At 35.5% G+C, this 12,701-nt stretch overlaps 1 protein-coding gene across 2 annotated transcripts in view; it reads left to right on the plus strand.

The window, feature by feature from the left end:
* Window positions 1-314: 314 nt before the first annotated feature.
* Window positions 315-12,701, plus strand: part of msh3 (mutS homolog 3 (E. coli)) — a 61,357-nt gene continuing 48,970 nt past the window's right edge. Inside the window, exons 1-8 of one of the 2 annotated variants that reach the window (XM_046842132.1) lie at window positions 315-632; window positions 2,362-2,485; window positions 2,561-2,772; window positions 2,917-3,123; window positions 4,025-4,141; window positions 4,251-4,368; window positions 5,069-5,202; window positions 5,711-5,877. In XM_046842132.1, the coding sequence (XP_046698088.1) occupies window positions 471-632; window positions 2,362-2,485; window positions 2,561-2,772; window positions 2,917-3,123; window positions 4,025-4,141; window positions 4,251-4,368; window positions 5,069-5,202; window positions 5,711-5,877 (1,241 nt within the window). In that variant the 5' untranslated portion in view covers window positions 315-470. The remainder of the gene's footprint in view (window positions 633-2,361; window positions 2,486-2,560; window positions 2,773-2,916; window positions 3,124-4,024; window positions 4,142-4,250; window positions 4,369-5,068; window positions 5,203-5,710; window positions 5,878-12,701) is intronic. The other variant, XM_046842133.1, reaches the window with a different exon arrangement.

The following is a 12,701-nucleotide window of genomic DNA, read 5'->3' on the forward strand; positions in this document are numbered from 1 at the left end:
CTGATGCAAATCTTCACTCTATCCTGAGTCACTTCAGTACAGAACCTAACCCCAAACATTTGTGACCACCCAAAAAAAATGCCAATCATCCTGCTCGGGCAAATATGCATAAAAGCAAAATGTACTGCTTATTTCTCACTGTTTTATTTTCGCACTATCTGTCTTTGCCCTCTACTTATACCCAGTATTTAATTTTGTCCCTCTCTATGATTGTGACACCACTGCTATTTATAGGGTAGAATATAATGTTTTTGCGCTGTAGCTGCGCATCTCCGACGCATACTGTCAGCTCTCGAACAGCCTCGCGGACTCACGTGTGGAGCAACTAAAACGTCATTTAAGCGCCAACAAGAGTGTTAGAGACTCTCACCAGGATGACTTTTTGTTATACTGTCGAGCTGATTAGGATTTTAGCTTGTTGAGCAACGCTGTAACCTGATTTTTAAACTATTTCTCCGGTGCTATTGATCATGCATTCTAATCTTAAAAGATTGTCAGCAAGTAAGGTTTGTGTGAAGTCCAGCACACAGACGACTATCAGCAGGTTCTTCAACAATGCAGGAAATAAAGGCGTAGAAGTCGATGAGCCAAGGATTACCTGTGCTGATCCTAGCCAGGAAAAAAGAGGCAAGGTAAGCATGCATATTAAACATGCGCGCCCCATTTAGTCTCTAATTATGTATGTGGAACTGGCAACCATTTCTAGCTGAGCATACTGTAGCTTGCACATGCAAACAGCGCGTGCACGCGCAATCTTTCGCTGCATATTGTCCCTATTTCAGAATTAAGATGCATTTAGCATAGTAAGCACTCACGCAACCATGCACAGCTTGCCCTAGCATGTAAACACTGATCTGGTATAGCAAATGCATCTTGTATAATTCATGCCTACAATTGACTGAATGCAAATTCAGCATGCATATCTTGTCACGTTTATTGTTGGACCCCATAATTATGATCTTAGGAGCTTGTTATTAAGCTTTTTAAAAAAAATCTTTATTCGACATTGGTGCATGTTTAACAGTTCATTATTATTATTATTTATTATTATTATTATTACATTGGTGCATGTTTAACAGTTTATTATTATTATTATTATTATTATTATTATTATTATTATTGCAAAAGTATCAAATTATACATACGGAAAGCAAGAGCACAAGTACACAAGAAAAAATATAGGACAAATGTGCTAAAATAAAATTAAGCATGTTTGAAAAAGTTAAATGAAGCAAAGCGCCAATTATAAATAAATTACCGAAAGTCAATCTAAGTATTAGCAAAGTCAGTTAAAGCTGTACCACAGGTTTATTGTCTTGGCTTTTGAGTTGTTTGATGATGAAATAGCACGGATATATTGACTTCCTTTTCAAAAACTATGAATATAGGATTTTGACGAATGTATAGTATCTACAACGATGAATATGAGATTTGACAAGCAATAAAAGATGAATAATAAAGTGCTCATCATATTTGCCTTTTTCTATATTATAGAAATGAAGCTAAACATCCTTAAAGAATAGAGAGAAATCTAAAAGCATGTTGCAGTTTATAAACATTAAAAATTCAATCCAAAACAACTGTGTATGAGTACAATCCTAGCAGATTGCATGCCTTAGCTGGATAAAATCTGTGCAAAAGTTTAAATGGAAATTCCCTGACTTTATTAGTGTATTTCAGCAGCAGTTTAATAGTAACATACCTGGATCGGGTCACTGATGTCAGATTTGTATATCAAAGCATTATTGATGATGGTATGAATGAAACCATTTGTGCAGATGTTTGAAAGAATTAGTGCTTGATAATTTTTTTTGTCATTTCTAACAGAACTAAATTGATATGAAGGCTATTCTTTGACAAACTTGGGGCTTAAGTGAGAGGCTTGTGGTCGCATGAAGTTTATTATAGCTAAAGACAATATTAACATGCTGCAAGTCACATGAGCTTATTGATTTATATTAATTCACCTTACTCATACACAAAGCAGTTTACATTTATGCAGCTTGTGTAAAAATAAAAATAAAAACACGACTAAAGTCCGTGCACAATTTTTTCGCTTAGTGTGATGTGCAAGTTTTACTGGAAATTGTGAAGCCTTGAAAATACTCCAATGCCTGTATATAATTTTAGAAAAGGCAAGTGGCAACTCAATGGTTTAATCATTGGACTTCTAATGGGAATGTTGTGAGTTCAATTCCAAGCACTACCAAACTGCCACTGCTGGGCCCTTAAGCAAGACCCTTAACTCTCAACTGCTCAGTTGTAAAATGGGATGAATATAAGTTGCTTTAGATAAGGGCAACAAATGCTGTTAATGTAAATGTTTAATTAAACTGAATTAAATCTTTCTTGGTGCTTTAGAAAAGGCTGTCCTTACCTGATAGAAGTGGCTCTTTGGAGAAACGGCTAAAGGTTTCTCACGATGGAAAAGACTTTGAGAAGGAGGAGAAGCCGCCAAGCAAGACGAACTCTAATAGCATTAAAGGTAAGAATATAAACATATTTGCTCATAAATATTGTTTGTTTGTGGATCTGAGTAGCTGTTGCTGTTTGCCTCCAGTAGATGAAAAGGGTTTTGCTTCTAAGGCAAGTCTTTCCTGTTCTACACTGGAGAAACTTCGAGGTTTTAGCTGCCATGCAGGCAACGAGAGCAGAGCTGCATGTCAGAGTGAGAAGATGGAGTGCTCAGGAACAGGACAAATACAAAGCACAATGAGTGAACATGTCAAGGTGGAGGAGGATGCTGAAGAAGAGCTGGTTCAGAGCAAACAGGTATGGTTTAAAAACCAACCTGTCAGTGTGCATCAGATGAAATCAAACTGTACAAGTGTTTCTGATGAAACGGTACTAATGTTTTCATGGAAATGAGACTTTCTTCTTCATTTCTCTGCTGTTTATTTCTGATGTTCTCTCCAGGTGCTTGACTTCAGTCCGTTTACCAAGACTGGAGATGTTTCTGCATCTAAGAGGACTCCTCCAGAACCGGCAGGACCTAATAGGAGGACCAAGAGCATCTACACTCCTCTTGAGCAGCAGTACATGGAGATTAAGGAGCAACACAAGGACACAATACTTTGTGTGGAGTGTGGTTACAAGTACAGGTTCTTTGGAGAAGATGCAGAGGTAAGATATGGGCTAGATTGTATATTTTAAAAACAAATGTATTCCACAGTATAGTATGTGCTCATCTTTGTATATGTTTCTTGGGCATATTTATGCATGGTAATAGATACAGTTTGACCTATTAATCGGCACCGATAGTTGATTGCTGGAACTATTGACTATCCGCAAAATTCCATACTGATAGATTTTCCGGGTAACATCTGTAGCTGGAAGGCTGAGAAAGTCCGCTGTCGTTGCGAGAGCGGCCTCAACACTGACACAATGTCACATTTTTATGATTTAGTACAGTTGTTTATTTTTATAATAAAGTTCAGTAAGATTTTCATGGAGTGTTGTCTTTGACTTTTTATTTATTTTTAATTTTTATTTATTTTATTTTTAAAATTATTGGTTGATTGAAATCAGTTATCTGCGACTCCGATCCACTCTATCTATAGGTATCGGTAAAATCCACTACAAACGGTCGACCTCTGCTAATAGATTGTAAGAAATCTGTAATATTTTTAGATATTTACAAATTTTGGATAGGTTAAGGTGGTGTACGGTTACTCTATGGGATAATCTGAGCCTCCAGACTAAATTCTTGACTTCTTTTGTGATTGCCAAGAGGCTTGATGGGTAATTACATGGCCCGAACATCACAGGCACAAAGCCCTTGCCTTCTCTGCAAAGGCAGGTTCTGAGGCCACATGATTTCCTTTCAGTGGTTTAACAGGCACTGTGTCCACACATTATTATTATTATTATTATTATTATTATTATTATTATTAATAACTGACTCATAATTAGCCACTATGTTACACCTTTATTAATCTTGTTTTGTCTTGTACAGCCATATCATCAGTGTCCAAACCCATAGCTTCCAATAGTTAAATCCCTATCCTCTTGTGCTGATGTGCAGATTGCAGCGAAGGAGTTAAACATCTTTTGCCATTTGGATCATAACTTCATGACCGCCAGCATCCCTGCTCATCGCCTTTTTGTGCATGTTCGCCGCCTCGTTTCTCAGGGCTACAAAGTCAGTACTATTGTTCTCTGTCTCTGGTTTATTGTTGGGAATGAGTTTTTTGCTAAGATATGTAGAGTCTAAACTAGTAATATGTGTACATGTATGATTGTTGGTGTAGGTCGGAGTTGTAAAACAGACAGAAACAACAGCAATCAAAGCCTCCAGTGCCAACAAGAGCTCTCTGTTCACCCGGCAGCTAAGCGCACTTTACACCAAATCTACACTGGTTGGGGAAGGTGTGTATAAAATGTTCTCCTTTGGATCAAAAACTCGCTAATATTACATTTTTGATGCCATGTTTCTTGCTTGTATACATTTACGTTTTATTCCAAACCTTTCAGTTTACTTACACCCAAAAATGCAGTGCCTTCCAAATATTTGGAAACACAGTCTTTTATGGGTTTTGAGAAACACATGCATATTGCTTTTGTTTATATGCAACAAACTAGTTAATTTAACGTTAGTAAAATGTACTTTAACCAAACAAATATCTAAATTTATAGATGTTGGACTTTTTTTTTTTATTGAAAAAATCCTCCTGTAGTTTACACACTCATGGCATTCAGACATTTAGTTTCTGCAAACATTTAGCTGAAATACTATGCCATGCTGCTGGGTGTTTTTACTAGTTGGATATTTCTTTGGGACCTTGTGATCCAGTTCATCCCAGAGCAGTTCCAAAGAATTTGGTGTGGTAACAAGGCAGACCCAGTCGTATGCTTCAGGCCATTGTGTTATTTTATGCTGAAGTCGGTTGATGAGCCACAGTCCAGACAGAATTGAATGGTGTTGAAGTATTAAATGGTTTTTGTTTTTGTGCTGCACTACCAGAGTTATTACTGTTAATTTTTTTATGCTTCATTTATTCAGTAAAAACTTTTCTCCAATTGAAAATTCTCCTGTTTAGTGGTAATGAATGTTTTCACTGTATTTCAGATGTGAACCCGTTGTTGAAGCTAGGGGACTTGGAGCAAGCTGAAGATGTAGTGCCAGACACAGCCAGCAGCTACCTCATGTGTGTGAGTGAGAGCTGGGAGAAACACAGTAAGGAGCTTACTGTGGGCTTGGTGGTAAGTGGTTTCTATTTTTAATTTTTTTTATTTATTTATTCCCCCCTGGGAATTTTTTCATTTGACCAATCAGTCACAAGATTTCACCAGTAAATTTAAATGATTAAAATGAGTATTTACTTTACTACCTATGATTACAATGACCCAAGTCTGAACTACAGCTTCAGCTTAGTGCAGCTTTGTATCTGCAAATTGGTTGACTAGCAGCAGTCAGTTACACAAGAACGTGGGAGGTGTGTGTGAAAAGGAAATGGAATTGCTCAGAGAGTGCTTAAGGAAATGTTTTTTCCATTTAATTTTTGACATGAAAGATTAAAACACAAAATAGTAACTGGGCATCTTTTAAAAACTTGAATGTTACTGCATCCAAAGACACTCCTATGCAGTAGCTGGGAAGAACCACATATGGCTAAAGTCAGGTTTTATTTTCTTTTGTTTATATAGGGTATTTGTAGATTATGACTATGAATTTGACTGTCTATGTTGTTGTCTGGTTTCTGTGTCTCAGGTGGTGCAGCCCAGTATTGGTGACGTGATGGTTGACTGTTTTAAAGATAACGCATCTCGCTCAGAACTGGAGGCCAGAGTTCTCAGGATCCAACCTGTAGAGATCCTGGTGCCTTCGAATTTGTCCGAAACCACAGAGCGCCTCCTGCGCACTATTGCTCTGGCCAGGTTAGATACCCATGCTTTTATATTAGCATTCACATGTTAAATCTGACAATAATGAGGCAGTCCATTCTTAGCTGAATATTTATGGTGAAACACACATCATGTATTACTGGGAGCGATGTACATGAGGAACAAAGCATAACCTGATCATCTGTGTTCTGTAGCTCTTCCCAGCAATCTATTTTGTGTATCTAGACAAAAGTCTGTCTGTCTATCTGTCTATCTGTCTATCTGTCTATCTGTCTATCTGTCTATCTGTCTATCTGTCTGTCTATCTATCTATCTATCTATCTATCTATCTATCTATCTATCTAAGGGGGAAACTGAAACTTTAAACATTGCACCATGTTCAGAAATTCACATTTTTGTCCAACTGTATTTCAATACGTTCATCAATCACTTTAAACAGTCTCTTTATTCAGTTATCTATAAAAATGAAAGATTTTTAGAACGAGCCTCTTTTAACTGTTTCATTGTTTAGTGCAGCTACATTCATACTCATTCTGAAAGTCCAGCCAGTTTCAATAAGCTGTTAAAGCATAAATATAATGCTTATAATTAGTATTATTTTTATGTAAACCTTCTTACTAATTGTTCATATTACAAAATACATAAACCTATAAACATGGTTTTTGGTTCACTGATATGCAGTTACTGTCAGTCACCATGAGAGGTCAGTAAATGACTTCAAACAGTTGGCGCTTTTCATTTTCTTGCTGTTGAGAGTCGATTTTATGATCCAGTTCTATTTCGAAGCAGTTTGTTAAACCTTAAATGAACCGGTTAATTACAGTGCTGTATTTGTGTGATTTTAGTTTGATCTGATCATTGAGATTTGTTGCAGTTCAGTCTATTTATGATTCCTTTTTGTTTAAATTTAAATGTTTTACCAGAACATTTACAAAGTTTATTAGGAAAATAATTTATTTATTGTGGACAGAAAATGTTATTTTAATACAAATACACTTATGATTATACTAATTGAATGAACAAACTAGTTTATGGGTTGACACAGCAGGTAGCATTGCTGCATCACATCTGACTGGTCCATAGTTAAATTCTGAGCTTGGGGCACTGTTGGGGTACTGTATAAATATATAATATATTGGTGAACGACCTTCACAGCTTCACACCACACATTCTTTAGTGTCCCATTCCATATTTAGTCCCACCTTTACTGTAAATGTAAACTCCATTTTTGTCTTTCGAAGCTTTCCACTACAGTATATTCTGGAGCATGGCTGTGGGGATTTCTGTGTTCAGCTTCGAGAGCATTAGTAATGTCAGACATGATATCTGACAAGGAGGTCAATTCATTCCAAAGGTGTTCACTTCAGGTGTTCTTCCACTTTAAATGTGGAGTGCAGTAGCATTGCCATTTACATCTTACGTTACAAGTTACATTTATGTAAAATTTTATAATTTATTATTTAAACTCACAACCTGTTGATCAGAAGTTTAACATTTTAACAGCTGGGCTTGTAGTGGACTGGTGTCTCATACAGTGTGTATTCACTGGATATACTGCTTTCCTGGTGCAGTAATAAATATGAAATAAATATCCAATTAATCTTAATGCCAATAATTAATATTGTTAATGTATGTCTTTGTGTGTTTATCATGATTACTTTTGGATGCTGTAAACTTGAATGGATGCAGTAACTAAGCACTGCTCGATTCACTCATTATAAATACACACATCGAGACCCCCTGAGTCCAGTGTTAAAAGGAAAATGTTAGCGTGTGAACCGGATCATTGTTGTCATGGTTCAGACCTGATCCAATTTTTGTTCTTTCTGTTTTCAATCTCCGTGTTGGTGAACAACAGTGTCTATCTTCATGTGGCATGTTGTTGTCAGGCTTACTCCACTTGCTCTACACCTTAATTTTAAGAAAGATGGTTTATTGTTTAACTTTGGTTCATGTTTGGTTGCACAAGTGTGTATATTAACAGTTTAGCTTTTACACACTGATGTTCTGTAGAAGGTTAAGTGTTGTTTTAATATGATTGTGATCTGTTGCATTACAGTAGGTCTGGGTACTGCTGACTAGGTCAATATTAGGAAAGGTAAAACAGAAATATTCTTTCATGAAACTTGAGCTTCATGTACATCATTCGACTTTGTGTTTAAGAAGAAGAAGAAAAAAAAAAACATAGTCTGTGCCAAAATATCTGAACCAGTGGCAGACGAAAACCTCACTTTTGCCTGCTAGTGATTAAAAGATTTGGACAGAATATTATATATTTTTTTCCTTCCATAAACAAATAACTTATGTTGTGTTTTAAAGCCCAGTAGGCAGTAAATACATAAATATTACATGGAAAGGATTGTGCTGTTCTAAAACAAAAGCTAGGCAGTGTGTTTAAAGAAGCATAAAGCCAGGCTATTAACAAATGCAGTAAAAATAGTTTGACCATAGAACATAGTCCTAGTTACTAATTGGGTGTACCTTTCTGTATTGTGTAATGTGGGTTGTAGCCCAAAGAAGCCGTATGTTAATGCAAACTGCAAGGTTGATGCACAAGCTGATGTACTTTTCATAAAATAATTATATAATCATATAATATTTATGTCTATGATTGTTATTCTTCGTCTGATATGATTATTCTCTTATTATATATATGATGCATATATAAGGAAAATTGTGGTCACACCAGATACTGACTGGTTTTCGGACCCATCTGGACCCCCCAGTACAGTAGAACTGCACATTTTAGAGTGGCCTTTTTAAATGTGGCCAGCCTAAAGCACACCTGTGCAATAATCATGCTGTCCAATCAGCATCTTGATATGCCACACCTGTGAGGTGGATGGATTATCTCGGCAAAGGAGAAGTGCTCACTAACACAGATTTAGACAGATTTGTAAACAATATTTGAGAGAAATAGACCTTTTGTGTACAAATTTTTTAGATCTGTAAGTTCAGCTCATGGAAAAATAGGGCAAAAACAAAAGTGTTGTGTTTATAATTTCGTTTAATGTAAATACGAAAGAACGAATTAAATGAACAGGCAAAGCCGAAAAAAAATTATAAATACACACACATTTGCAATGCACAAGCTGAAATGTGGGTGAATCTATTTCTCCTACACACTATCTGCTAAGCAGGTTTCGTTAGCTGCGTTCTATTCCTATCGTGCTGCCAGTAGAACACAAATGCTACCAGCCTGTACACAGGTGACTTTACGTAGCATGTTATGAAATAAAGACACTTGAATATGCTAATCTGACAGGAGATTATACAAATCACATCCCAGCATGCCAGCAAGTTCCAGCATTTCGCCACATAACGTAATGTACTTTATATTGATGTTTGTGTTTATAATTTGCTGTCACGTAATCTGGAAGATACACCATGTCCTTGTAAATACGTGCATGGTAGGATTAAAATGATGTTATTCACATGAATAATAATTTATTTATAGCAGTAATGAGAATGTAATTAACGCTGGTGTATATTGTATGCACAGATGCCTAAGAGGGATTTGATAGAACACTGTTAGACTAATGAATGTTTTAAGATTTTGCTGTATCTGACATAATACTGTCAGTGTAAATGGCTAGTAACACGGCAAAAAGGTTGAATTGTGCAGCTCTAAACTTTAAAAAAAAAAAAATTTATTTTGCTTACAATGTTGCAATTCATTTTGGCTTTGTTTCGTCTAAATACCGAGCTCCTTTTTGTTTCTCTCAAAGATTGCGTTTTTTTTTTTTTTTTTCGTCGCATAATTTTTAAATTATTGAAAAACAAAAACACATCATTAATTACATGTCCTAGGGAAATGCATGTCTGGTTTCTATTGTGTGAGGGGCCAATTATTTTGCAAGTTTTGCCAGCTTTCTGTGAGGAAACTTCTAAAAGAGCGCAGCACACAACATATCTCCAGGCTAGACATGTAGCTGTGCTGTCTTAAACAGGTTGCATCATAAAAGACCAAAATATTTATATTTAGTAAATTTTAATGTCACAACTAATTTTAGCTTTGTGATATAAATGTTAAAAGCATTGTTTGTTTTTGAGTTTGGCATGTTTACAGCTTGGAAGTTGATATTCCATTGGATGTGCAATTTTTGTAATCATGATATAATTTTTCTCTATTGAAGTGGTGCGGGCGCATGATTTCATTCAGCCAGATATGAATATGAATGCAATATTCAAATCGACCTCGTGACTCAGTTGAGAACCTGATTGTTCAGAAAGTGCAGATTAATTTGACTCGAGCAGAAATACCAGCCATTAAATTAATAATAGATTTATGAACGCTCTTTCTAAAATGTTATTGTTGCTTTAGTACCACAAAGAATTGTAGGGTGTATAATTTACATTTACATCTAAGTATACTTCGATTTATGTTAAATGTTTTGTTTAACAAAGTAAATCAGATTGAAGTTTTAAAGAGGTCGTGTGTACTGTATCCTTCATGGAAAGAGTCTCAAGTGTAGTTTGAGACTCTATTTTTATTACTGTAGTTCCAGTAATGAAAATATGACCATGCAGCTAAGGACAATTTATGATCAAGTAGCTCACCCTTTATATCTTCTGGTCTGTGTTGTTAGTTCTGGTTAGTTTTGGTTTGGACCAAAAAAGACCTGATATGTTGCATTGTGTAGCATCTATTGGATTCATGTGATAAAAGAACGAATGACTCGGACTAGAAGAGTTGAGAGGTAATTTACTCATTTCTGTGTCTAGAAGCAAATGAAAGAATTAATCTTTGAGATTACTCGTTCTTCTGAGTCACATTAAAGATTTGTTCATATTGAACAAATCTTTCATGAACGATCAGTCACTACTTGTAAGTGAACACCTGGTTGTCACTGTTATAATGTAAATGTTGGCAGGAACTAACAAGGTAGTCTAAATTGATAGAGTTAAAATTAGAGGTTGACTTTATGAACAGTGTTGGTTTTGCAGATGAATCGAAACCCGATAATTACTTACTGGAATGGTATTGAATCGGTTATTGTCAAAAATCTATAAAGATAGTTTTTCCAGGTTACGTTATACAGTACAAGAGCTGTCTCTAGAGCCGAATCACTGATGCCACTTTTTATTTTATTTATTTTATTTATTTACATATTTATTTGTATTAGTTTTGGATGTAACTCTTTATTCTTATTTTTTTTTATTTAGTTTGAATGCATGTCTTGTCCTCAATATTTATTAATATAATTCATATATTCACATTTATTTTATGTAGCACATATTCATGATTTAGAACTGTTTTTTAAGATCAGTTGAATTATCGGTTATTGGCAAGTACAGTCCAACCTAGCTATTGGTATTTGGTAAAAATCCACTATCGGTCGACCTCTAGTTAAAATGGTTGTTGTTGGTGAATTGCTGTGGTTTAAGGCTTGCTTGTAATGGCTGTGCTTTCCATTCTGTGGTGTCGTGCCAACTCAATGTGTATTATTGTAGTGTAAAAGCATAAAAACTGGCCATTAACATGTAATGTGCAATGAATTAATGAATGAATAATGTTATAATAATATGGTGTAAGGAACTCCTTCATCCTAAGTAACTACCTGGTCAGGGTTCTTGTGGTTTTTATTTAGTTGCTAATCTTTTTAAAATTGGGGCAATAGAATCAACTAAATTTAAGAACAATGCTGGTGAGTTACAAACAAAGAGAAAATTGGATTAAAAACAAAAAAAAGCTTTGTAAACTTCTTTGATGCTGCTGAAGTTAAAAATTTACAACTCTAAATTTTTTACTAGGTGTGAAAATGGGTGAGAAGAACTAAACTTGACCTGACCTAACCTAATGGTTTAAACAGTGCTTATTGCATGAATTCAGATACAAAGCATTAAAAGACCCAGATGGTGGCATTGTGTGTGAGAAATTTGTCTCGCACATATTTTTCAGTGCCAAATGGTCACTTCTTTTCCGTTTATTCTTCAAACTCATAAACTATTCTTCACAACCATCCAATTTAAACATCCTCAAAAATCTATGATTTATTAAGCTATTCCAATATGTCTAGCCACAATTGAATCACTTATAATCTGAATATTTTTTTATCACTACCTTATTTCCTGGATATAAGTGGAGGGAAGGGCAAGGTTTGTGCTCCTTTCACTTCAGCATTGGTCAAATGAGTGTGTAGGCATGTCTACATCCGCATCCACTCTTTAAAGGGCACTACAATTATGCTGCCCCGGAACTAAGACTTGTCGAGTATTAGCAGCCTGTCTACACCGTTGCTTTAATGTGTGTGTCTGACCTTCTGCTTATTGCTGATAGTCATTTGCATTGTAAAGCATTACGTTTTTATTCAGTGTGAAACAGAAAAAGTGTGAGCCAGAAGTACCTGTGCTGTCCAGCATATACAATGTGTTGTTAAGCATTGTTTACTAGCATTACAGTGTTACATTGACTAGCATTATATTCATATGTATTATACAGTATGACATTGACTAGCATTTTAACCAGCATTATACAATATTACATGGATTAGCATTGTGCTTGCTATCTTTATACAGTATAACATTGACTCAAATTGTATTTAGCAGCAATATGGAGTATTTCATTGACTAGCATTTATTATTTACATAGTTATATGTATCCTGTTAAATGTTTGTCTTGTACCTTAAAATCGATTTAAATCTAATCCAAAGGGTTTTAAAATGTGTATTTCTGTGAAACTTCTGATGAATGTTTGGGACTTGGGAGTTCGCATTCCACTGAAAATCATTCTACTTGGGCTTTTGACTGGCAAAGTAGAAACACATCCCCTTGGTAGCTGTCATGTCTTTATACAGTAGTACTTCAGGTTGCCATGCAGTCTGACTGCATGGTACTTTTGTGCATGTACAAATGT

Source organism: Silurus meridionalis, chromosome 27, assembly GCF_014805685.1.
Source record: "Silurus meridionalis isolate SWU-2019-XX chromosome 27, ASM1480568v1, whole genome shotgun sequence".
Classification (NCBI taxonomy): Eukaryota; Metazoa; Chordata; class Actinopteri; order Siluriformes; family Siluridae; genus Silurus; species Silurus meridionalis.